Below are 23,579 nucleotides of genomic sequence, written 5' to 3'. Positions count from 1 at the left end.
AGAGACATGTGGGTCTCCCTTTGAGAGCCAAGAAACGAGTCCGGGGTAGCAATGGATGGAAAAACTCATCGAGTGCATTAGCGTGAATTATCTCCGCCCGGGATTTGCAACGGTTGAAAGGGATCTGGTAGTAGGCGTCGGCCACTACAGCATTCTGAGGATCTTGTGCGGGGAAATCCTGGAAAGAGTAATGACCTTTAGCTTCACTTTTAGCTTCAAGGTTCCTTTCCCCACACTCGGCCGCCTCGCGCTCAACGCTAGTGCTAAACTTTCCTATTCATTTACGGTCGAGATCCTACATGGAACTGATTCGTGTCTGCGGCCATACGGGACCATATCGTCGCACAGTCGGACGCCACTTTCCTGTTTCTTTTTCTCGCAAGTTCAATGTGTCGGATGTCTCGAGCTATTGATTCTGTGATCGGACAGCTCATTGTATTACTCTCGCGGAAGATCCATGACCCAGTTTTTCCATATAGGTTTCCTATCGCAATCGATTTCTGATGTCGGGGGGATTATCTGGATGTAGGAAAGCACTTTATGCAGTAATACAATATTAATCACTGCCTGTTTTATCTTTGAACCTTTTTCATATCGTCTAAGCTCAACTCTTCCTCGTCTCGGACATTGGGTGCCGTTCATCACTAGTTTCACATTGGAATTCGCCGGATAAATATCTATGTATTGTTGGTTAGCACAAGTAGTCTTGGTGTGCGGGGAATTGTCGTAGACGACATATTATAACCCTCAAATCTAATTCACCGTTCTCATTGATCGACCTTGCTGTGCTTGAATGTCTCTTAGCCCCGGTAATCACCCTCTGATAGTCCAAATTTTGGGCCTTTATACGCGTCGTACTTTTGCTGTGCGGGGAATTGACCACACAGAAAAGGCTCCATGCATAGAGCAGGAGCCCTGAAAGCTGATAGCGACCCATGGCCTTGAACCAGACCTTGCTGGGTCTCGGCAGAGCATATAAGTCTCAGCGGAAATTCCCAGGATTCCCCTCAGGAGGTATATCTCCCTCATAACAATCCTTGTAACATCTCAATATTCTACTCTGTTGCTAGCGAACCAAGTATCAAGATATCATTGCAAGAATGACCATCCCAGACGAGGTCGACATCATCATCTGTGGTGGCGGGAGCTCTGGGTGTGTCCCAGCAGGCCGTCTGGCCAACCTCGATCACAACCTGCAGGTATTGCTGATCGAGGCAGGCGAAGATAACCTGAACAACCCGTGGTAAGCTAGAGGTCACCTCATGTACACCAAAGAGGGTTTCCATTGACCAGTATAGGGTCTATCGCCCGGGCATCTACCCCCGAAACATGAAGCTGGACTCAAAGACAGCTTCCTTCTATTACTCTCGTCCATCGGAATGGCTTGACGGACGTCGGGCTATCGTCCCTTGTGCCAATATCCTCGGAGGAGGTAGCTCGATCAACTTCATGGTACTTAGTTGACTCTGCCATTCCTGGTCCATAAAGGGCTAACTTGTTCCAGATGTATACGAGAGCATCGGCCTCAGACTATGACGATTTCCAGGCAAAGGGGTGGACGACCAAGGAACTCATTCCTCTGATGAAGAAGCATGAGACGTATCAGCGCGCATGCAATAACAGAGACCTGCATGGTTTTGATGGACCTATCAAGGTCTCTTTTGGGAACTATACGTATCCTATCATGCAGGACTTCCTGCGTGCCGCCGAGTCGCAGGGTATTCCGGTCACGGATGATCTGCAGGACTTGAAGACTGGGTATGACTTACAAGACATTGCTAGCCTAAGTTCAGTACTAACAAATGTGTAGACATGGAGCTGAACACTGGTTGAAATGGATCAACCGTGATACCGGTAAGACAATCTTCCAGTGATAGCTTGTTACAGCTAACGATATTTGAACACAAAGGCCGCCGTAGCGATGCTGCACACGCCTATGTCCACAGCACAAGAGCCAAGTACACCAATCTCCACCTCAAGTGCAACACAAAGGTGGACAAGGTCATCATCGAAGATGGCCGAGCTGTGGGTGTCGCGACCATTCCCACCAAGCCCTTAGACGGTCGTAACCCACCACGCAAAATCTTCCGAGCCCGCAAGCAAATCATTGTTAGCAGCGGCACACTCAGTTCGCCTCTTATCCTGCAAAGATCTGGAATCGGTGAACCTGAGAAGCTCCGGAAAGCAGGCGTCAAGCCCCTGGTTAACCTTCCAGGCGTGGGCCGCAACTTCCAGGACCACTACCTTACCTTCTCTGTCTACAGGGCTAAGCCGGATGTTGAATCCTTCGACGACTTCGTTCGCGGTGACCCCGAAGTGCAGAAGAAGGTCTACGAGGAGTGGAATCTCAAAGGCACAGGCCCACTGGCCACGAACGGCATCGAAGCCGGCGTAAAAATCAGGCCTACGCCAGAGGAACTGGAGGATATGAAGACTTGGCCTACCCCAGAGTTTACCAGCGGCTGGGAGAGCTATTTCAAGAACAAGCCTGATAAGCCTGTTATGCACTACTCCATCATTGCCGGGTGAGAAACTACGCTCACAACCATATTGATCCCTCTTATCTTCTCTAACTAACCGGTAACAGCTGGTTCGGCGACCACATGCTCATGCCCCCGGGCAAGTTCTTCACAATGTTCCACTTCCTGGTACGCCATCTTACCTTTCCCATGCATCAATCTCTAAGTAAGTCACCTAACATAATCCCAGGAATATCCATTCTCCCGCGGCTTCACCCACATCCAATCCGCCGATCCCTACGACGCCCCCGACTTCGACGCCGGCTTCATGAACGACAAACGTGACATGGCCCCCATGGTCTGGGGCTACATCAAATCACGCGAGACTGCCCGCCGCATGAGTGCCTACGCAGGCGAAGTAACCGGCATGCACCCACACTTCGCCTTCGACTCTGCGGCCCGAGCATTCGACCTCGACCTAGCCACAACAAAGGCATATGCCGGTCCAAACCACATCTCCGCCGGTATCCAGCACGGTACGCATTTAACCCCCCCTCCAACATAACATCCATGCCATGAACCAAACTAACAATGGAAAAACAGGATCATGGTCCCAACCCCTCGAACCAGGCCAATCCCCCACAGAAACCTACCTCAACTCCAACAAGCAAGAGACCCGGGAACCAATCAAATATAGCAAAAAGGACATCGAACACATCGAGAAATGGGGTACGCATACCTGAAGTTCCCTACCCGAACCCTCCACATCTACCAGTACCCCTTCCCTTCCCTGCTAACAGTAAAAAACAAATGTAGTCCAACGTCACGTCGAAACAACCTGGCACTCCCTCGGAACCTGCAGCATGGCGCCGAGAGAAGGCAACTCGATCGTCAAGCACGGCGGTGTCGTCGATGAACGTCTTAATGTTCACGGCGTTAAGGGTCTTAAGGTCTGTGATTTGTCGATCTGTCCGGATAATGTTGGGTGTAATACTTTTAGTGTAAGTTTGCATTTTTTTCATATACCTCCTCTTTCCTTTTTTGAGATGGTTTTTGCTAACGAGGATACAGACTGCCCTTTTGATCGGGGAGAAGTGTGCTGTGCTCACTGCGGAGGATCTGGGGTATTCCGGTGCGGCACTGGAGATGAGGGTTCCGACATATCATGCTCCGGGGGAGGTTGTTAATCTTGCTAGGTTGTAGGTTGTAGTGTTGTAGTTTTCTTGATGGGGGGTTTCTGGTGGTGTGAGGAGAGGGTTATTCATGAGTATGATACGGATATGCAGAATGAGAAATTGAAATCTTACTTTTTTCCGGAAATGATCTATTGTCTTGAATATGTACACTGTCGACTAGTTAAATATATTTTATAGTGCATAATCCAAACGACCGCCAATCGGTCTTTCTAGTCTAGTAGCAAAGAAGCATAGCAATATATACATCGATCACGTATATACCCCATCCCATACACATAAATCACACGTAGGTCTGATGAGAACTACAATACGAACATAGAATATACTACACAGACATTAACAGCCTCATCCTTAAGAAGAAGATTTCATATCCGCCTCCTTATTCCACGCCTTAACCTCCCTACACATCCCATCCAAGGTAGTAATCGGCGGGTTATACCCAAGCCCACCCTTCTCAGGAGACATCCGTGCACGCGAATCATCACCGATCACATGCGCGCTGGCGATAGCGAAGAGGCCCGGCTGCAGCTGAGCAAGCTCTCCCGTGACCTTCGGAAGCCAGGGGAGATACTGTTGCTGCACGAAGGCATACCATTCAAGTGGATAAGACATCAGAATGAATGGAATAACCGGAACGCGGGGGAAGGCGACGGGTGTCTTTGCCAATGTCGTGAGGAGAAGGTAGACGTCTTCGAAGGGGACCGGCGGGTTGGGGTCTGTGACGGCGAAGGCCTGTCCGCCGATGTTTGGGAGCGTGGAGGGGCTATCCGTGTGTTCGAGGAGACGCTGCTCGTAGAGGAGATGGGCGATAGAGACGTTTTCGGCATTCACGAAGCTGTGGATGACGTCGTAGGTCCAGCTATTTGGTTTAGTTTTTGGTTTAGTTTTATTTGGTGATGGGAGCGGAGGGACGTTAAGTTGGAGTTGGATCTTACCTCGGCGCGCCTTTGCTGCGGAGATAGTTTCCTGTAACGCTACCGGCGGTGTCCGAGACACCATAGATTCCATTTACGGGGCGGATGCAGCCGGTTCGGAAGTTGGATTTAAGGTCGTCGGCGGAGCAGACGATGTTCTCTGCTTCGGCTTTGGCGACGGCGTAGTTTCCGAAGAAATGGTCATGCTTTTTGGGTACCTCGTTCGAGTCATTGACGACCTGTACTAGGTATTCGGGGGTCTTCGTCCAGGGAGCGATCCAGAAGGAGAATCGGCGGAGACAGACAGAACCGGACGACGTTGCGATCATGCAGGTTGCGCCAGATTTCTTGGCGGCGTTGAGCACGTTCACTGTACCCCCGACGTTGACCTTGCGGCAGAGAGGCAGGAAAGCCTTGAGACGTTCTGCGGGTCGGATCACTGCGGCATTGTGGAATACGGTCAATGGCAAATCGGCGACTGATGGGGCCCATGGTTGTGAGAAGGCGTTCAGGACGGCCTGCTCATCGGTGATGTTTGTCTTGATAAAAGCGACACCCTGGTCGAGAACTTCGGGGCGGGGAGTCTGGAGATCCAAGATACGGATAGCGGCTGGGTCTTCACCACGCATGATAAGGTGCGATACAATCCAGTTTCCGACGAGTCCTGGGGCGGGTTAGTCGTTGTCAAATGAGGATACCACGTAGGACCAGGATTGATCGAGCTGTTGATGTACTCTGCGATGAGGTCTGAAACGTACCCGATCCACCAACAACGATATAGCGCCTAGATTGCTTTGGGGGAAGGCTTTTGGCTACATCGATGGGAGAGTCCAGAGCCTTTTCGTAAGCCGCCTTGACCTCATCGACTGTCCAGCGGTGAGGGCTTAGACGACGAGCCTCCTCGGGAACGACCAATATAGCACGGTTGACATGGTAAAGGTAGAGCAGCACAGCAATGCATGCTGTCAGGATTACGAGCAACATTGTGCTATCACACCGGGCTGTTCAGCCCTGTAGTCCCTTGAAGTAGCTAATGTCTTGTTCGCAGTGTGGGGCGCTAATTCAGCGCTATATCTGTTATCCCTGTTAGCCTGATTCCAGCTGCGACTATCAATTGACTCTCATACATAGCCCAATTATATTAGCCAGACTACCGACTTTGAAGGAAGTCGCATGTACGACCCCAGCCGAGCAGACGATCTGGAGGGAAAATCGAAACCATTTTAGTGGCCGCTGCACCTCAATTTAAGTCGCTCGGGGGGAGCCCCGACGCTATTCGGTTCCAGCTCTGGCCCCTTCGGTTAGAGAGCGAGCCATTTTCATTCGCCGTTGGAAAGTTGCATGGGTCTCGGATTACGTTGTGAATGGTGAGCTGATTTCGTTGGCAGGGGCAGGGGCACGAATCCTCATCCTGGGATGGGATCCTTCATATACGATAGTTTTCAGGCTTGATATTATGACAGGATGGACCACTACTGAATGGAGATGGAAATAGAACCCTTTCAAGCCACACCCTGGGCTGTGCGATTTCAAATGTGTTACGGTACTGGTAACTTAACTTGGACTAACCGCCTATGGATCTGAATGACTAATCGTTGTTGTTGAACGGAAAACAAGCGATCATTGGCCAAGGCCTGAACGCCGAGGTCTAAAGTGAAAAAAGTACAAATCCGGTAGTAGTAACGGTGTCGATACCTTACGGAGTAGAGGCTAGTACCTCCTAACGACACCATTGTGCTCTAGAATCCAAGCTGATGCCCCACCCGTCAGTTGAACTCACCCTTTATTTACTCATGGAGTGTTGCCTGAGAGCCAAGAGATCGTGTAATGATATTAGTTCACGGGAGAAATTTAACATACTCCGACTACATAGGCCCTTGTAGCCTATAGGCCCTGTCAGGCGAACATGTCTTCTACTCCGTACCGTCTTAGCCAATGCTGCATGACATCTCTGAAGTAATAATAGGCAGGTAGAAGGATTTTAAAATATAGTTTGGAATCCCTGGCAGATCTTCTTAAAAGCGATCTACTCCGTCGATCGAACCGCGGAAATCGGTGAGGCTCCAATGACTGTGCCATATTTAGGGCTGTGGTCTCTTCCAGAAGGCCTGGATGGTAGGCTGTACTGGCAACAGGGAGATCCATCGTGTAGCAGGGGTGGGAAGGGAGACCCACGATCTAAGGAGCTCTGAGAGTTCAAGTGATACACGTAGCATGTGATTGTAGACCAATGACAGGCATGCCAATTGTCAACTGACTTTTAGGGCAGATGTGCATATAAGTTCGCTTGGGGGTGGTGGTTCTCCCTCGGTTGACCAAGATGATATGATTAGTAACTCCGTTATTGGTGATAATAATCAGATCACGATAGACTATATATAGATAGGACAATGAAGATCAAATCAATCTTTCCTCGTCCTCGGAGACATGACCCAAGAGGATTAAGTTGCATACTTGGTCGTTGAGACGGTGGAGACGAGAGCCAGGGAGGGTAGTGGGGCAGCGCCACACTTTGCTGTATATCCGCTCGTACATCCGACGGCAACGACCAAGATTGTATGCAAACATCGGCGATCCCGACTTCCCGTGCCCGACTCGGTCGGTCTCCCTGCCTTCGTGGAAGCTTCAATAGTGACGTCGATGACTCCATACCAGAATAACCGTGTGTACGATTGGTGCAGAATGGAACATGCCGAGCCACAGCGACGACGCAAGCTTACCTTTTTGGTTATGTCTGATACAGAGAGCGGATCGAAATACTATAAAGCATGGAGACTGCCCACCAAAAGCTGCTTCTTTCATTTTTCTCTCTCTCATAATATAAACCCAACAAAACCTTATAATCCCTACCGATTGCCCCGCACCAGCTCCTCTTTCACCCTCCTCATTTTCCAGTGAAAACACGAAACTCACCCCTTCACATTAAATCTTCTACACAATGAGTACGCCAAAGGAAGAACCCGTCCCCATCCCGGGGCCGCGGGGTGTGCCTCTGATGGGAAATATCCTTGATATTGAGAGCGAGATCCCTCTAAGAAGCTTAGAAATGATGGCAGATACTTATGGTATGGTCAATGGCGACAGTACGGAACTATTTGGTAATTAAACACTAATCCTTTCCAGGTCCTATCTATCGGTTAACAACTTTCGGATTCTCACGATGCATGATCAGCTCGCACGAGCTGGCAGCTGAGGTGTTCGATGAAGAGCGGTTTACCAAAAATATTATGTCAGGTCTCAGTGAGCTTCGCCATGGTATCCACGATGGTTTGTTCACGGCCCATATGGGCGAGGAGAATTGGGAGATTGCGCATCGCGTTTTGATGCCTGCCTTCGGGCCACTTAGTATCCAAAATATGTTCGACGGTATATTTTTGCCTTAGTAATAATCGAAAGCGGTACGGGGTTGCTTCAGTGGCTAACATCGAATACAGAAATGCATGACATTGCGACACAGTTGGTGATGAAGTGGGCTCGACAAGGGCCCAAGCAGAAGATCATGGTCACAGATGATTTCACCCGCCTCACATTAGATACCATCGCCCTATGTGCCATGGGTACCCGATTCAATTCTTTCTATAGCGAAGAAATGCATCCCTTTGTGGACGCAATGGTTGGAATGTTGAAGACTGCAGGTGACCGAGCGCGTCGCCCAGGCTTGGTCAATAACCTGCCTACGGCGGATAACAATAAGTACTGGGAAGATATTGAGTACCTCCGTAATCTTTGCAAGGAACTTGTTGATACCCGCAAAGAAAATCCTACGGACAAGAAAGATTTGCTCAATGCTCTGATCAATGGCCGTGACCCGAAAACCGGCAAGGGCATGTCATATGATTCCATTATTGATAATATGATCACTTTTCTGATTGCCGGTGAGTATGCATTCGAGAAAGAATCGAGTTTGCTCTAACACCGGATAGGACATGAAACCACCTCTGGCTTGCTCTCGTTCGCCTTCTACAACATGCTCAAGAATCCCCAGGCATATCAGAAAGCTCAGGAGGAAGTGGACACAGTCATTGGACGTCGCAAAATCACCGTGGAGGACTTGCAAAAGCTGCCTTACATTAATGCTGTCATGCGTGAAACCTTACGACTCACCCCAACTGCACCCGCTATTTCAGTCGGCCCTCACCCAACCAAGAACCACGAAGACCCCGTCACCCTTGGTAATGGAAAGTATGTTCTTGGCAAGAACGAGCCATGTGCTCTCTTGCTGGGCAAGATTCAGCGTGATCCCAAGGTGTACGGCCCTGATGCAGAGGAATTCAAGCCGGAGCGGATGTTGGATGAGCACTTCAACAAGCTGCCTAAGCACGCGTGGAAACCCTTCGGAAACGGAATGCGAGCATGTATCGGTCGGCCATTTGCCTGGCAAGAAGCGCTCCTCGTCATCGCGATGTTGTTGCAAAACTTTAACTTCCAGATGGATGACCCGTCATACAACATTCAACTTAAGCAGACGCTCACCATCAAGCCCAATCATTTCTATATGAGAGCTGCTCTTCGCGAGGGCTTGGACGCTGTGCACCTAGGAACAGCATTGAGCGCTAGCAGCAGCGAGCACGCGGATCAAGCTGCTGGTCACGGTAAGTCAGGCGTCGCTAAGAAGGGCGCCGATTTGAAGCCTATGCATGTTTACTACGGTAGCAACACTGGAACCTGTGAGGCATTCGCAAGACGCCTCGCCGATGATGCCACTAGCTACGGTTACTCGGCCGAGGTAGATTCGTTGGATTCAGCCAAGGATAGCATCTCCAAGAATGGGCCTGTTGTTTTCATCACCGCATCTTATGAAGGACAGCCCCCAGATAATGCCGCCCATTTCTTCGAGTGGCTCAGTGCTTTGAAGGGCGACAACCCCTTGGATGGCGTTAATTATGCTGTGTTCGGCTGTGGACATCGTAAGTGCATTCACCGCCTCATTTTGCAGGTAAACCCTCTAACAGAGTATGAATATAGATGACTGGCAGTCAACCTTCTACCGTATTCCCAAGGAAGTCAACCGCCTTGTTGGTGAGAATGGCGGGAATAGACTTTGCGAGATCGGTCTGGCCGACACGGCCAACGCTGATATCGTCACGGATTTCGATACCTGGGGTGAAACTTCGTTCTGGCCAGCCGTTGCTGCGAAGTTCGGCGGCTCCAACGCTCAGGGCTCCCAGAAGGCATCCACCTTCCATGTAGAGGTCAGCTCGGGTCACAGAGCAACCACCCTCGGCCTCCAACTGCAAGAAGGCCTTGTCCTGGAGAACACGCTCCTCACTCAGGCCGGTGTGCCTGCCAAGCGGACGATTCGCTTTAAGCTCCCTACTGAGGCACAGTACAAGTGCGGTGACTACCTGGCCGTCCTCCCAGTGAACCCCAGCACTGTGGTCCGCAAAGTCATGAGCCGTTTCGACCTTCCCTGGGACGCCGTACTCCGCATCGAGAAGGCATCGTCCTCATCCTCGAAACATATTTCCATCCCCATGGATACTCAAGTCTCCGCCTACGACCTGTTCGCCACCTACGTCGAACTCTCCCAGCCCGCATCGAAGCGTGACCTAGCGGCCCTCGCCGACGCCGCAGCCGTAGACCCCAAAACCCAGGCCGAGCTACAGGCGATCGCCTCCGACTCAGCCCGGTTCGCCGAGATCTCTCAGAAGCGCATCAGCGTGATGGACCTGCTGCTGCAATACCCCTCCATCAACCTCGCGATCGGAGACTTCGTCGCCATGCTCCCTCCCATGCGTGTCCGCCAGTACTCCATCTCCTCCTCCCCCTTAGCCGACCCCACCGAATGCTCCATCACCTTCTCCGTCCTGAAAGCCCCATCTCTCGCCGCCCTCACCCAAGATGATGAGTACCTCGGCGTAGCATCAACCTACCTCTCCGAACTCCGCTCCGGCGAACGCGTCCAACTCTCCGTCCGCCCCTCCCACACCGGCTTCAAGCCCCCCACCGAGCTCAGCACCCCAATGATCATGGCCTGCGCCGGCAGCGGCCTCGCCCCTTTCCGCGGCTTCGTGATGGACCGCGCCGAGAAAATCCGCGGCCGTGGCAGCTCCGGCCCCATGCCCGAAAAACCCGCCAGGGCGATCCTCTACGCCGGCTGCCGCACCCAAGGCCAGGACGACATCCACGCTGACGAGTTCGCCGAATGGGAGAAGATCGGTGCTGTGGAGGTCAGACGGGCTTACAGCCGCCCCGGCGACGGGTCAAAGGGCACGCACGTGCAGGATCTCATGATGGAAGATAAGAAGGAGCTCATTGATCTCTTTGAAAGCGGGGCTAGGATCTATGTCTGTGGTACACCAGGCGTGGGCAATGCTGTCCGGGATGCGATTAAGAGTATGTTCCTCGAAAGACGGGCGGAGATTCGTCGCATTGCGAAGGAGAAGGGCGAGCCTGTTTCGGATGATGATGAGGAGACGGCTGTTGAAAAGTTCTTTGAGGATATGAAGACCAAGGAGAGGTATACTACGGATGTTTTTGCTTGATCTATTTTCTTGGGTCGATGTGGATAGCGGTGGTGATGGTCTTAATTTTACTTGAGGACAAAACTTGGGTTCTATATCATTCTGGCCGATTGAGCCGTCTTGGGTCTATTATGTTATCTTTAGCTACAGATCTTGCATTATCATGTGCATCAGATTGAGTATTCAGTCGAACAATTAAACATCATATCATCTTACAATACCCAAATTCAAAAAACCCACCCCAGCAAATCATCCCCCTAAAGAACCTACCCAGCAATAACCCTCAAAACCCCCAAATCAACATCCGGCAACAAACTTGATAAATTTGGCAAAATAGTCATCCCACAAATCCCGGCAATATCCCTCAAAACCGTCATCGCACCATCCAACTCCCTCCCCCACCGTACACGCTGACACTCATGCAGCACCAGCGCCATAGCGGTGCCCCGACAGACCTCCTCGAAGGTGACCTCGCCGTGCCAGTACGCGTAGATGAGGATGAACGCGGAGGTCATGATACGTTTCACCTGGCGCCAGGTTAGGGGCAGGCGGCCCTCCATGGCGAGAAGGGAGAGGCTGGCGGAGGGATTGTGCAGGTTCTGGGTGGCACCTGGCGCCATTGAGGGATTATAGGTTTGAAAGTAGAGGAGGAGGATCATTTGGGAGGAGCGGACGCAGATGCTCATTGAGGGGATCCAGTCTTCTGTTAGAGGGAGGCGGTGCACGCGGAGGGTTATTCTTGCCCTTTTGATTTTCATGTCTTTCTGTTAGTGATGAGGTATTACGAGATGTTGGGGGGTTGGTTGGAGTAGGATGGGGAAAATGAGTGGTAGTGCGATTGGTTTGTTGTGTATTGCATGGACGTACCAGAACATGTGGATCTGCACGGGGGCTTCGTAGTTCATGTTGGATCCGTCGAGTCCGAGGAATGGTTGCATTGGTTTTCGGGCCGATTTGGAAACACACCCGAGAAGTTCTTCGAGGTGGTATATGTTGCTGTGGTCGCAGGGCTTTCCGTATAGTGCTTCTAGGACTTGGCCGTTGGCTACGAGGATGTCGAATAAGGGACGGAAATCGGGCTCTTCCTCGAGGACGTGGTCGAAGACGTTGGCTGCGTAGTCGGTTGACTTGATGTGAGGGGGGGTGTTGTTGCTCATAGCACAGCATCTGGTGTTGGTTTGTTTTAGGATTGCCCTTGGGTTATGTATGTATATAGGGAAGAGTGGGAGGGTGCTCACTGGTCGTGGAAATACAAAAACAGGTACAACTTCGCTGGTAGCGTGCAACGATCGGGGAACTTCCGTTTATTTATCTTCAAGTCGTGGGCTGTGTGGATGGCCATAGTAAGGGCGGTTGTGTCCTGGTTATCCGGTCCTGTTTTCAGGAGATAAAGATGTTGCAGATAGTATGCGATGCAAAGGTCCAGTGAAGGTTTCACATAACAATAATTGAACAGATAGCGAGAGCCCAAAAAGTATGCGGAAGCATTGCTATCGATTTGTTTAGGATAAATGCAACAAAGTGCTAATGCGGAGAGAAGAAGACCAAGTCGATCGGGGGGTATGTTCAGGTTGATGAGGTCCTGAAGTGGCATGTAGCTCTTGTGGCAAGGGATTTGGGATAGTACATCTTTTGCAAGCGTTTCTATGTATGACACTTCCACCGGAGAGAGTCGCGCGACAAACTCCGCTGCTGATACTGAGAGGAGCTGATGTATGGTTGAAGCATCGACGCAGACGGCCTCCGGGGAACTGAAGCCCACGCTGCGTTGGCTATCATCTGGGACTGCAGTCGGCTCTTCAAGGGTGCATTTCAGGACGACATCTACGCGACCGTTTAAGCATTGACCTTTGTCACAGGGAGATGACTACCAACCATATGTTGAGTAGATGTAGTTGAATACTAATTCCTTGACATAGTCTGCAGGATCAGTCTTTGAAATTGGAGTAAGCTCTCTGCTACTACTTGGCTTGGCGCCTCGTCGCTCTGTAGAGCTGTCAGGTAAGACCTCGTCCATCGCCCGAGGCTTACGTCTTCGTGACGGTCTAATGTACTAGATTAGAGATGCACAGAATGAAGGGAATGAAGTACGGGGAACTATAAAGAGAGGGAAAGGAGCCACATCTAGAAATACCGTACCTTGCCTTCTCTCGAACTATACATCGTACCCCAGCGGATACACAGTTCTGGCACGGCAATGGTGGACGGCATCGCTTCTTAGATGCACGACAGTGATCACAGGCCTTCGAAGCTCGCAAGTTCATCCTTTTGATGGATTAAGTGGATCGCCAGGTTGAAGCTTGCTGTCGGCAGAACAACCAGACGATTTGCGTAGTAACCGGGATCTCATCGGATGTTCCAGTTAACCGTGCATAGTCCGATGGAATGCATACACAACCAATAATAATGCAATATAAATCGTATCCCTAATATATTCATTCAGTATGGTTGTCTATCTATGGGATTTTAGAACTATGAAAGATTTGTTTTCTGCAATCCAATTCCGCTCTACCTAGGCCGTTGCCGCTTTAAGGAGGGACCCACGTGATGCTGCAGACGAGTCATGTATGATCAATAATCAAAAGGCCATACTAGCTTATTTGAACTTCTGCTGCCAGAAGGAGAGAAAATCACAGAACCCTAAGTATATATATTCCAGGGAGTCAGAGATATTTAATGCCCTTGGCTTTGCCGGGTCATCTCATACATTTTATATTTTCCAGGGTTTCATTCATTCACTTGTAACCCCCGTCGTCTGTGCACATGGACGGGGCACTTGAGTTCAACAGCCATTAGCCTCCAGGGTAAGGCTAGGCTCTTTGATGAAAATTATACTTAGAGCGCTACCTTCTCTCGATACGGATAGCTATATTGTATCTGTCAACTTCTACCATAGAGTTTAGTAGCCCTCGTGTCTTCGGAGCTAATAGCCGAAAGCCCCCATTTCCCGCATGGATACCCAATGGATCCAGACCTTCACTCAGACCACGATCATCTCCATTCCTTTCCCTTTTAGTGGCGTTTCACCTCTTGACTTTTGTCCCTGTGATCGGCAAACCGGCACGAGCGGTAAACCGGAACTGACTCTTAAAGCTCACTGGGCAGAAACTCCTCGTCACAACGGGTGTTCTGGTTCTTTATGTGGACGAAAGACCTCCAATTGATGAGTCATTCTTCGGGTAACGACCTGGTGGAGTCGACCTAACCTTGGCAGTTTAGTGATGAGGGACTCGCCGTTTATGCATCACTGATTGATCGATCCATTCATTCACTGTCCACTGACTGGGGCCGTATGGACTCCTCCCCCCGTCTGGAGTACGGGGATATGGGGTAAATGAGCTTAAGCTGAGCATTGAAGAACACCAACTTAAGGGTTCAGTGGACCAAATCCGACCTTAGAACCTACGATTGACTGTAGTTAAGCACTCATAACTAGATCATAAACGGCGCTAAACCATCGTACTCGGAATGATCTCGGAGATGAGCTGCTCCTGGATGGGGGCCCGGGATTCGTTCCACAATACATGATACAGTGTCAGCCCAGGCAGCCAACACCTACCAAGTTTTCCAAGATGAAAATGCATGGGTCTGCTTAGATAGGTCGATCTCTAGCGGTAAGAGATCAATCGTTTGTCCGAAGGTCTACTAGTATGTGGAGGACAGGTGTGGAGGCGATTGCTCGACCTCGGACTCTGGCCGGCAAGAGAATGAGATACCCGAGCAGACAACGTTAACATGATTGCGAATATTCTTGGCAGTTACGACTACAAGTTCATTATGTACAATACCCGGCCCTTGGTATATCATGCCACATTCAGCATAGATCACATTCTCTCGTGCCCTAAGGAAATGTACCGACGCCTTATCTCCATATACTAAGTAACAGCACTTGCCTCTGAGCCCCACATCTACCCAGATAATTATTAAGGAACACAGGCGCTAATCATTACAGTGAAAAATAAAATTGTGAATCCTTCCCTGTCTGGATATTTTTGGTCCTTCTCTCCTGAGGGTGTGCTGTGTTTTACTTCTATTACTTCGTTACAGGCTGTCCTAAGATAGCCTCTCATCCAGGTGAAACTATTTGCTCTACTAAGAATCAAAGGGCAGTCGTAGCTCTCAGGATTGTACGAGGGCAATATTTTTTTTTTCCTTTTTCTTTTTCTCCTTCCTATCTATAATCCATGTTCTCGTTCGTGTGTAAGAGTTTAATATACCTTGTCGAGATCCCCGCCTAATATTTTACATCTCGATTCTTCCAGCGGATAGCCATATAGATCAGGGTTCTACCCTGTCTGACTCATTGGATAGGGCTCCAGGGAGTTCAATTTTCTGTCGCAAGCATTCTCAGGCAGGATGTCTTCCTCTCACCATCAACCTTCCGATTGCGAGAAACGGCCTCGACACGCCCAGGAGGAGGCCTTGCCCGCAGATACCAATTCTCTTGCGGAGTCTACTTCGACGGAGGATACCGAAGAGCTGCAACAAATTGTCACACAAGCTTCGCGACAATCGGTGCCTTCTTTGGCCAGAAAGACCACCACTATCGGTACTAACGCAACGTCAGATCCGAGGTATGAAGTCGACTTCGAGGATGAAAATGATCAGATGAACCCCAAAAATTGGTCGCTCAGGTACAAAGGGATGGGAATTGCATTTCTGTCCTGGAACACTCTAATTGTGTAAGTCTTTCCACCGATATACATTACGGTTTGGGGAGTAAATGGACGTGCCTAACCGTAACCAGTGTCTTATACTCCACGTCATATACCTCTGGCGTCGCAGACATCGCGGCTGAGTTTGGAACTTCAAACACTATTGTTACCTTAGGCCTTACTCTATACCTTATCGGCCTTGCTGTTGGCTCTATGTTTATGGCACCCTTGAGTGAGGTGTATGGTCGAAAGCCCGTATCTGTGGGTTGCTTGTTTGTTTTCATGGTTTTGATCATACCATGTGCGCGCGCGGAGTCTGTAGCTACTCTCATCGTTGTACGATTCATCGGGGCTTTCTTTGGTAGTGTCATGATCTCAACTGCGCCAGGAATGGTGTCAGATCTAGTCAATGATGAAGAGCGAGCCCTCGCAATGTCGATCTGGAGTATTGGCCCCGTAAATGGCCCAGGTTCGTATCAATATGCTATCTTACTCACCATGGCGTATAACTAATCAACTCCTAGTCCTGGGTCCCATTATTGGGGGCTTTGTCACGCAGTACCTCGGTTGGCGTTGGATGGACTGGATCGCGCTGATACTGTCCGGCGTCGCTTTAGTCTTCTCATTGATAATGAAAGAGACCTACGGGCCCATTATACTTCAGAAGAAAGCTGCCCGCATGCGCAAAGAGACCGGCGATCCCTACTGGAGCCGATACGACCAAAAGGCTAGTCTAGGGGAGATCCTGAAAGTGAATCTGGGACGGCCCTTCGTCATGGCTGTCACCGAACCTATCTGGTAAGATCTCCTCCGTTCACATCACATCTCGCAGGCCCACAGAACTAACAACGCACTCCAGCATATTCTGGAACATCTACATCGCAATCGTCTACGGCATCCTATATCTCTGCTTCACCGCTTATCCCATCGTCTTCCGCGACATTCGTGGCTGGTCCCTGGGACTCTCAGGCCTCGCCTTTCTAGGCATCGGCATCGGCTGCCTCATAACCATCGCCTGCGAACCCTTCATCCGCCGCATGATCAACAACCACGCGATCGACCCTGAGACCGGGAAAGTGCCCCCAGAAGCCATGGTCTCGATCGTATGTATTTCCGCCATCCTAATCCCCGCCGGCGAACTCTGGTTCGCATGGACCTGCGCTCCGGCGTCCATCCACTGGATTGTGCCCATCCTCGCGGGAGTGCCGTTCGGTGCAGGAAACACGGGCGTGTTCATCTATGCGTCAAACTATCTGTCGTATAGTTACGGAGTGTACGCTGCATCTGCCATGGCAGGTAACTCCGTCATTCGGAGTATTCTGGGCGGTGTTTTGCCCTTGGTGGGTACGTATCTCTATGCTGGGATTGGGCCTAACTGGTCTGGGACATTGCTTGGGCTACTCGAGGTGGCTATTATTCCGATTCCGTTTGTGTTCTATAAGTATGGATACAAGATCCGCAGGAAGAGTGCTTTGATTGTGCGGATGCAGGAGGACAAGAAGAGATTGGAGGGGAAGCGACTGCGTCTTCAGCAACGATTAGACGCGAAAGCGAATGCAGAGGCAGCCGAGAAGGAGAAAATGGAGGTTTAAACTGTTGCATCATCGTATCACCGGGAAATCATGAAGAGAGCAACACAAAACGAAAACGGCCTATTCTACGTTCGACGATAATATCCCAAAAGTTCGAATTATTTCCATGTTTGGCGTCCGGTTCAATTTAAAAGGGGCATATACGATATCGCATATACGGCAACGAAGCATATGTGTTCAAGATAATCATAATGAATAGTGTGTGTTCAGTTTAGATAAACACAGAAAATGTCACTTTGTCAAAGTCAACTTCAGTCTGTTTTGCATATTCCTGTCAATGGAAAGAAGATATTATTCAGGCCTCTGCACCCTTCGATCCACTTCCAATGAATTATGCAGGATCCTTTCGTACTCTCCCACTGCAATTGCTCCAGCTCGGAATACCATGACAGCCTCCACGTAGACCGAGGACTCTACTCTTCTCACATACCCGAGCACGTTAACCCACGCCCCAACCCGCAGCTCGTCCGCCGTTACCGTTCCCAGAACGGCGTTAACATCGACGGGGATGCTAGGTGGTTCCTGGATTGGTTTACAACGGGGGTAGTTATGCTCTAGGATTAGGTGGCCTGTGGCGACATTATAAGTCTTTACGCTATCGTTAGCCAAGTGGTTAGCGTTTATGTTATGCATGTACGACCTGAGATATACTAATATATCCCAGGATGGACAATCTACGCACCAACCAAGAAACCGAACCTTCAAACCGGCAGGAAGAGAAGGGACGCTAGAGAGAAAAACTCTCGTGGAAGGAGGCGGGCCTTTCATCCCTCAATTCATAGAAACGTAACTGACATAGTTCCCGGCATGGATCAAAAGCCGTCGTAACCTGGAGCAAAGTCCAGAGCAAGTAAGTACGTATCTAAGATGCGCGGGTCCAATGTCCCTAAAGATCGACTAAACCCAAAACAGAAATCAGGAATAGACTATCCCACGTGACCAACAGTCTCCGATAGGCTTAGCGCGTATGTCATAGGGTCAAACGGAGGGGGGAAAACGGATCTCATCCGCCATCGTGAATTCCCAATCGTCTCTAATATTGTTGCCTTGACTTGTTCTGCGCTAAGCAAAACCCCCTAGATCTATTCGTTGTTTGTCAGGGATCGATTGTCCCAGATATTACATTTCGCGACAGCCTACAACACCGCCCGGACTCGACCACAGCCGCCCCTCTCTCTTTCTGCCTATTTATCTCCCCAGCCTGACTCCACCACTTTCTACCGATTTCTAGTCCCGGGCGTCGAGGACCATACGGGCTTGGGCAGTGAATACCCTGGTTATAACTATACATTTCAGGAATTGGAACCGGAGCGACACCACAACGTAATCCTTAAAATCGCTTTATCAAGATGTGGTCATGGTTTGGCGGCTCGGCAGCCCAGAAGCGGAAGGATGCGCCTAAGGATGCGATCCTCAAGCTGCGGGAGCAGCTTGATATGCTGCAGAAGCGCGAGAAGCACCTAGAGAATCTGATGGAGGAGCAAGATGCCGTGGCGAGGAAGAACGTGACGACAAATAAGAACGGTATGGGGGTTTCCTTTCCCTTATCGCTGTATTGTATCCCAGTTGCCGGAGTGCATGAGACTGATATCGTCAAGCGGCCAAGTCTGCCTTGCGACGTAAAAAGGTGCACGAGAAGAACCTCGAACAGACGACGGCACAGATCATCCAGCTAGAACAACAGATATATTCGATCGAGGCGGCGAATATCAACCAGGAGACTTTGAACGCGATGAAGCAGGCTGGCGCGGCCATGACGCAAATCCATGGTAACTTGACTATTGATAAGGTTGATGAGACGATGTGCGTGTTTCACTTTTGGATATACCTTCCTATCCTATGGCTCTTCTGGAAATCAACGCCACTGACGGGGACACAGGGATCAACTCCGCGAACAACACCAACTCAGCGAGGAAATTGCGCAGGCTATTACAAACACCCAGATTGGCGAGCAGGCGGACGAGACCGAGCTGGATGCCGAGCTCGAAGGTCTGGAACAGGAGGCGATGGACGAGCGGATGCTTCACACAGGGACAGTACCGGTTGCAGATCAACTCAATCGGTTACCGGCCGCGGCGAACGGAGAACGTAAGTCCCCCATATCTGAAGTGAATATACCACGCAGCAAAGCATCTAACCTGATTCTGAATTACAGCCAAAGGCAAAGCGAAGGTACAAGAGGAAGAAGACGAGGAAGCAGAACTGGAGAAGCTGCGCGCAGAGATGGCCATGGGATAAACCACTTCCTTTATTTTACTCTTTCTTTCCCGGGTTGTCTTCTTTTCTCACTTTGCTAGCCCATTCTATTCGATACAATCATTAAGCGTCGGTTAATTGAATTACGAAGTTCATCATGATTAATACTTGAATGACCCAAGATACATACATATTATAAAATCTCTAGTCGAATAGCGTAATGTACTATCAAGAGAGAAAATAAATATAAGTTGCAGACCATCACATACGCAAGATGTGAGTTACGAGTAAATACTCCCACCCATTGGTAAGAGATCTATCGGATACGATAGTACTCAGTTTAGTGTCTATTTGGGAATATACTACTAAGTTTCTAGAATGGGTTGCCTGCATTAACCCTAATATACTTCTCGGATTAATATGTACCATGGCAGCTGTCAACGTAGGTCAGAGAGGGCATATTAAGATAATCTCAAACCAATCGTTTTTCATAGGTCCTATAACAATAGATAAAGAAGACGTTCTTGTGCCACTTGGAAAAAAAATTGATCGAGTTGTTTAACCTGCCATTGAGATGACATCCATATAAAGGCAAACCTGCCTGCCGCTGTCTCTGAGGTATCGGGGAAGAGACAATAATTGAAGAAACATTGGAACATAATACACCGCCGAAGCAAACGCAGAAGAACTCCCATTTTCTCATGCCAACCATAAAAACCGGTCCAACCCAAGCACGTGTCATACATAGAAAGAAATTAAACAGCACGTCCCGAGGCCGTCCTTCAAGGATTTAATCGACAAGCCAGAAGACCACGACCAGGTCAAGGAAACCAGGCGTAACTTTTGAGCGGGGTTGTGCGAGCACCGTCGCCCACCTCACTATGCCACTTGGACTTCCATTCCCACTCGCGCGCAGCGGCCTCGACAAGAGCTTCCTTGCAGTCTGCAGGTAGTTCTGCCAGAATTTCGGGACTCACAAATTCAGGATATGATAGATTTGCCGTGCTGATGATACCGTTTGAGCCGAGATCATGCACGTCACCGTCAGGCCCGGGAATGCCCATATTGGAATACGGTGGGCTTTCGTAATGAACATCGTGGATGGCGAAACGACGAGAAAACGCATAGGGAATTGTTGAGAAAATAGAGTCGTTGCTCGTTTTGTTGCTCTTTTCCTCGGTGGTCTTCTCATCTTGCGCGTCACTTTCAGTAGTTGGTTCCTCCTCTTCAGCTCCATTGGTGAGACTCAAAGTCGACATTTCCTTGGTCAACTTGGTCGCTACTCGAGGATCCGGAGGTGGTAGGCGCTCCCAACGAGCGTGTGAGGGCTGCATGATTTTGGGATATTGCATAGCATTTGTATGAATATCGTACACACCTCCAAGGTTTTCGCGACGTACGTTCGAAAGTATTGAGTTGTAATGGCTATATTATGGTTGGCATGTTAGTAGGTCAACGACCTTGCTCACGGTGCTACTTACCTAGCTTCTCGGGCATGTTCAAGCATCCAGTTATCGCCAGTGACAGTCACTTTCCGTTTCTTAGAGTCGACGGCCTTGCCAGTAGGCAGAGGAACCGATGGTGCCTGCGTGTGATAGACGCTACTAGCTCCGTGCCACGCCACATACTGATTCTTGTTATATGGCTCTCCCGGAGGGGGGAGTTTATCCTCCGGCACAGCGAGTTCACCTTCCACATCCCCCCGTTCCCTGGCTGCCTTGACGTTGTAGTCATCAACGACCTTCCTGCCACCAACGATGATTTTGGCGCCAAATTCCCTAAACACGGACCGAGCGGTTACCACACCAATGGCTCGACCCTTATAGGAATGAGGGATGATCTCTCTTTCAATAAGATCACGCTTAGCGTCGTCATCAATGATAATCTTGTAAAGGAGCTTGTGTTTCTGAAAAAACAGGTAGGAGTCCCTGAACCCGATACATCGGGCTGGCTCTGTCGACAACATATAATGTTTCTCACCACGATTAAGAATCGTGAACGTACGAACTCGATACTCTCGGTCGCCCTTCAGAACGCCGTTCTTGTCCACTTTGGTCTCACCCTCAGGGTCATCTGGCAGGGCCACTTCATCATCAATGACGTCCATCATATTCCCCTCCTTATCAATCGGCACCTGGGTTACATGCGACGGTCCCCGATTCCGAGCCCATCGTCCGCCGCTAGCTGCAGGGCGACCGCGTCTCCTCTTCACGGGCGTGCTTACATGAATCGGCGGCGGCGCCGTACCGTCGTCAGGCAGATCCCAGTCAGGGGGGCGGTTCTTCGGAGGACGGCCGATACGTCGTTTTCGCGGGATGGCGGACACACGGCCACGGGTTGGAGTATCGCCGCGCGATGGAGGATTGGTGACTGCGGCAGGCTCGTCTTCCTGTGGCGGGTCGGGTTCGGGGACAACATCGGGATCCTTGTCGGACGCATCACCTGGATCTTCTATGGCGGGAGAAGACCCACGCGACGGGGGCGCTTCAGCCATTTCCTCATCGGAGGCATCGGGGAGCGGAGGAGGAGCATTTCCTGCGGAGCTGTCAGTGGACGCGCCCGTGAGTGTGATTTTTGTAAGATCGAGTTATGGAGAAAAAAAAGACCAATGGATGGGATGGACATACTCAGCGACTGTTGTGCTGCCTGTGCAGCCGCTCTAAGCTTCCTCGCCATCGCGACAGCAGCTGTTCGGAGTGGGGAACAACAGCCAAAAACAGAATGTACGGGGATGAGGATGCCCTTGGGCGTGCCTTCCGGGAGCGCGCCGGTGATGAGCGGAGTTTCGGTTTCTCCGCACCCGGACGAATGCAGTCACGTGTGTAAGAGTAGTTGCCTGAGGCGCATCGAAGATTACCCCGTCACAGCGCCACGTGGGAAGGGCGAATTTCTTCGACCACGGGAGCCCTAAATTGAGTGGTTTTTCTTGGCAACTCTTCCTCCGATCGGGAGGTGGACTGTGGCTTAGGTGCCTCCCGCATGATGTCATTTGTCCCTCTTCTCTCTCCCCTTTCGGGAGCGTCATCTGTTGAACTTGCCAGCCATCTCGGATAGTAAGACCCAGAATTGGTCTTAGCGGTCTTCGAGCTAAAGGGAGAATTCGGTTCGGTCAAGTCATTCGCCCTTTCGAAACAGGTCTATGTGGGGAGCAGTGCGTTCTGGTTTGGATCGGAACATTCTCATCAAGCCTCCAAGCAACATGCCGGACGATTCACAATCACGATAAGGCATGCACGGACATCGTCTCTGACGTACCGAATGTCGATGACCTGCTTTTATTCGCGATTCACATGTCAGGATTGACGGCGGAATGGATATTCTGGAACCCCTCCTCACCACCGGTGTGCCCCGGATGGTAGGAGTGCTCCGCATTTTCTCATCATCAAATGCAACTCGATGGTGGGGAATCCGCATCGTGCAATGGTAACCCGACTAAAGCTGCTGCTTTCCGAGTAAAGTTTCCACCCACCACCAGTCCTCCATTTCAAGAGGCTGGAGAATGTCAATGTGGTGGACCTATGGAAGCCCTCGGAGCTCTTCTGGTGACAAAGAATGCTGCATGCTGTAGATCGCTGACACCACGCTGCAGCTTGCAGGTGACCGGCCTACTGACTGCGTCCAAGTAGCCTCAGATGCACGATCCTCCCTTGGCCGACCGGGGAATATATGAGATTTGATTGACGGGTCATTGCGGGTGAAGGGAGAGCTGGTTCTTCGTGAGCCAGGCACAATTCGTGGAGATCTTTTCCAAATAACTCCTGGTAGATAGCCGTAACTCTAACGGTAGGGGAGGGGAGCAACATCGTTGCATTATTTTTATTAATTACAGTAGAGGAAGTCGGCGTTTGGCAGCGGAATATAATTTTTATTTTTATTATTAGATCATCAGTGCCCACCACGAAAATATCTCCGGAGTGTCGAAGACAAGTTTTCGAGATGCGCCTCCTGCTTAAGCCACCATGAATGTGGCAGGAGAATGGTGGCCGGCTGATCTTACCGTCTAACCGGCATTTCGACTCTGGCGCTTGAAGCGTACATCCGCAGTGGCCTGGTGTAACTCTGAACAGTTTACGGCAATGCTGAGCAGCAGCTATAACCTGATA

The 23,579-nt window shown here is 50.3% G+C and overlaps 8 protein-coding genes across 8 annotated transcripts; 4 read left to right on the top strand and 4 right to left on the bottom strand.

Annotated features, from left to right (window-relative positions):
• Nucleotides 1-1,022: 1,022 nt before the first annotated feature.
• BDV38DRAFT_295759 (GMC family oxidoreductase) lies at nt 1,023-3,662 on the top strand (the record flags this gene model as incomplete). Its single annotated transcript, XM_032062773.1, has 10 exons — nt 1,023-1,243; nt 1,299-1,452; nt 1,505-1,758; nt 1,811-1,854; nt 1,910-2,525; nt 2,588-2,648; nt 2,710-2,995; nt 3,063-3,188; nt 3,276-3,460; nt 3,531-3,662. The coding sequence occupies exons 1-10, from the start codon at nt 1,101-1,103 to the stop codon at nt 3,660-3,662; spliced, it is 2,001 nt and encodes a 666-aa protein (XP_031918027.1). The 5' UTR covers nt 1,023-1,100.
• A 140-nt stretch (nt 3,663-3,802) lies between these two features.
• On the bottom strand, nt 3,803-6,050 carry BDV38DRAFT_236720 (putative 3-beta hydroxysteroid dehydrogenase/isomerase family protein). Its single transcript, XM_032053496.1, has 4 exons — nt 5,697-6,050; nt 5,328-5,643; nt 4,591-5,233; nt 3,803-4,514 (listed from the first exon to the last, which is right to left on the bottom strand). The coding sequence occupies exons 2-4, from the start codon at nt 5,551-5,553 to the stop codon at nt 4,007-4,009; spliced, it is 1,377 nt and encodes a 458-aa protein (XP_031918026.1). The 5' UTR covers nt 5,554-5,643; nt 5,697-6,050; the 3' UTR covers nt 3,803-4,006.
• A 1,203-nt stretch (nt 6,051-7,253) lies between these two features.
• On the top strand, nt 7,254-11,352 carry BDV38DRAFT_236717 (bifunctional cytochrome P450/NADPH--P450 reductase). The gene is made up of 5 exons (XM_032053495.1): nt 7,254-7,634; nt 7,693-7,935; nt 8,004-8,444; nt 8,493-9,476; nt 9,535-11,352. Exons 1-5 carry the CDS (start codon nt 7,508-7,510, stop codon nt 11,052-11,054), a joined length of 3,315 nt encoding a protein of 1,104 aa, XP_031918025.1. The 5' UTR covers nt 7,254-7,507; the 3' UTR covers nt 11,055-11,352.
• Nucleotides 11,177-13,050, bottom strand: BDV38DRAFT_295754 (fungal specific transcription factor domain-containing protein; the record flags this gene model as incomplete). The annotated part of the gene is made up of 4 exons (XM_032062772.1): nt 11,177-11,777; nt 11,901-12,200; nt 12,272-12,857; nt 12,909-13,050. 4 exons carry the CDS (start codon nt 13,048-13,050, stop codon nt 11,300-11,302), a joined length of 1,506 nt encoding a protein of 501 aa, XP_031918024.1. The 3' UTR covers nt 11,177-11,299.
• Nucleotides 13,051-14,172: 1,122 nt separating this feature from the next.
• On the top strand, nt 14,173-17,280 carry BDV38DRAFT_268223 (MFS transporter; the record flags this gene model as incomplete). The annotated part of the gene is made up of 6 exons (XM_032056735.1): nt 14,173-14,223; nt 14,630-14,647; nt 15,345-15,715; nt 15,781-16,157; nt 16,213-16,486; nt 16,548-17,280. 6 exons carry the CDS (start codon nt 14,173-14,175, stop codon nt 17,278-17,280), a joined length of 1,824 nt encoding a protein of 607 aa, XP_031918023.1.
• A 1,039-nt stretch (nt 17,281-18,319) lies between these two features.
• Nucleotides 18,320-19,737, top strand: BDV38DRAFT_236710 (ESCRT-III subunit protein SNF7). Its single transcript, XM_032053494.1, has 4 exons — nt 18,320-18,804; nt 18,879-19,083; nt 19,160-19,368; nt 19,436-19,737. The coding sequence occupies exons 1-4, from the start codon at nt 18,630-18,632 to the stop codon at nt 19,516-19,518; spliced, it is 672 nt and encodes a 223-aa protein (XP_031918022.1). The 5' UTR covers nt 18,320-18,629; the 3' UTR covers nt 19,519-19,737.
• A 119-nt stretch (nt 19,738-19,856) lies between these two features.
• BDV38DRAFT_175465 (uncharacterized protein) lies at nt 19,857-20,334 on the bottom strand. The gene has a single exon (XM_032051998.1). It carries the CDS (start codon nt 20,216-20,218, stop codon nt 19,949-19,951), a length of 270 nt encoding a protein of 89 aa, XP_031918021.1. The 5' UTR covers nt 20,219-20,334; the 3' UTR covers nt 19,857-19,948.
• BDV38DRAFT_236707 (chromatin remodelling complex Rsc7/Swp82 subunit-domain-containing protein) lies at nt 19,857-22,194 on the bottom strand. Its single transcript, XM_032053493.1, has 2 exons — nt 20,958-22,194; nt 19,857-20,901 (listed from the first exon to the last, which is right to left on the bottom strand). The coding sequence occupies exons 1-2, from the start codon at nt 21,968-21,970 to the stop codon at nt 20,298-20,300; spliced, it is 1,617 nt and encodes a 538-aa protein (XP_031918020.1). The 5' UTR covers nt 21,971-22,194; the 3' UTR covers nt 19,857-20,297.
• Nucleotides 22,195-23,579: the final 1,385 nt, after the last annotated feature.

This window comes from Aspergillus pseudotamarii, assembly GCF_009193445.1.
Source record: "Aspergillus pseudotamarii strain CBS 117625 unplaced genomic scaffold BDV38scaffold_6, whole genome shotgun sequence".
Taxonomy (NCBI): domain Eukaryota; kingdom Fungi; phylum Ascomycota; class Eurotiomycetes; order Eurotiales; family Aspergillaceae; genus Aspergillus; species Aspergillus pseudotamarii.
This window is presented reverse-complemented; position numbering and strand designations above follow the sequence as displayed.

What these genes read in the sequence shown, in the direction of transcription:
- BDV38DRAFT_236717 (XM_032053495.1), top strand. Translation starts at nt 7,508, where the DNA reads ATGAGTACGCCAAAGGAAGAACCCGTCCCCATCCCGGGGCCGCGGGGT. An exon ending in TATCCAAAATATGTTCGACG is followed by an intron (nt 7,936 to 8,003) that starts GTATATTTTTGC and finishes CATCGAATACAG; the next exon opens with AAATGCATGACATTGCGACA. An exon ending in TGTGTTCGGCTGTGGACATC is followed by an intron (nt 9,477 to 9,534) that starts GTAAGTGCATTC and finishes GTATGAATATAG; the next exon opens with ATGACTGGCAGTCAACCTTC.
- BDV38DRAFT_175465 (XM_032051998.1), bottom strand. Translation starts at nt 20,218, where the DNA reads ATGACACGTGCTTGGGTTGGACCGGTTTTTATGGTTGGCATGAGAAAA.
- BDV38DRAFT_236707 (XM_032053493.1), bottom strand. Translation starts at nt 21,970, where the DNA reads ATGGCTGAAGCGCCCCCGTCGCGTGGGTCTTCTCCCGCCATAGAAGAT. An exon ending in GAACATGCCCGAGAAGCTAG is followed by an intron (nt 20,902 to 20,957) that starts GTAAGTAGCACC and finishes ACCATAATATAG; the next exon opens with CCATTACAACTCAATACTTT.
- BDV38DRAFT_236720 (XM_032053496.1), bottom strand. Translation starts at nt 5,553, where the DNA reads ATGTTGCTCGTAATCCTGACAGCATGCATTGCTGTGCTGCTCTACCTT. An exon ending in TATCGTTGTTGGTGGATCGG is followed by an intron (nt 5,234 to 5,327) that starts GTACGTTTCAGA and finishes AACCCGCCCCAG; the next exon opens with GACTCGTCGGAAACTGGATT. An exon ending in CGCAGCAAAGGCGCGCCGAG is followed by an intron (nt 4,515 to 4,590) that starts GTAAGATCCAAC and finishes TAAACCAAATAG; the next exon opens with CTGGACCTACGACGTCATCC.
- BDV38DRAFT_236710 (XM_032053494.1), top strand. Translation starts at nt 18,630, where the DNA reads ATGTGGTCATGGTTTGGCGGCTCGGCAGCCCAGAAGCGGAAGGATGCG. An exon ending in CGTGACGACAAATAAGAACG is followed by an intron (nt 18,805 to 18,878) that starts GTATGGGGGTTT and finishes GATATCGTCAAG; the next exon opens with CGGCCAAGTCTGCCTTGCGA. An exon ending in GATAAGGTTGATGAGACGAT is followed by an intron (nt 19,084 to 19,159) that starts GTGCGTGTTTCA and finishes ACGGGGACACAG; the next exon opens with GGATCAACTCCGCGAACAAC.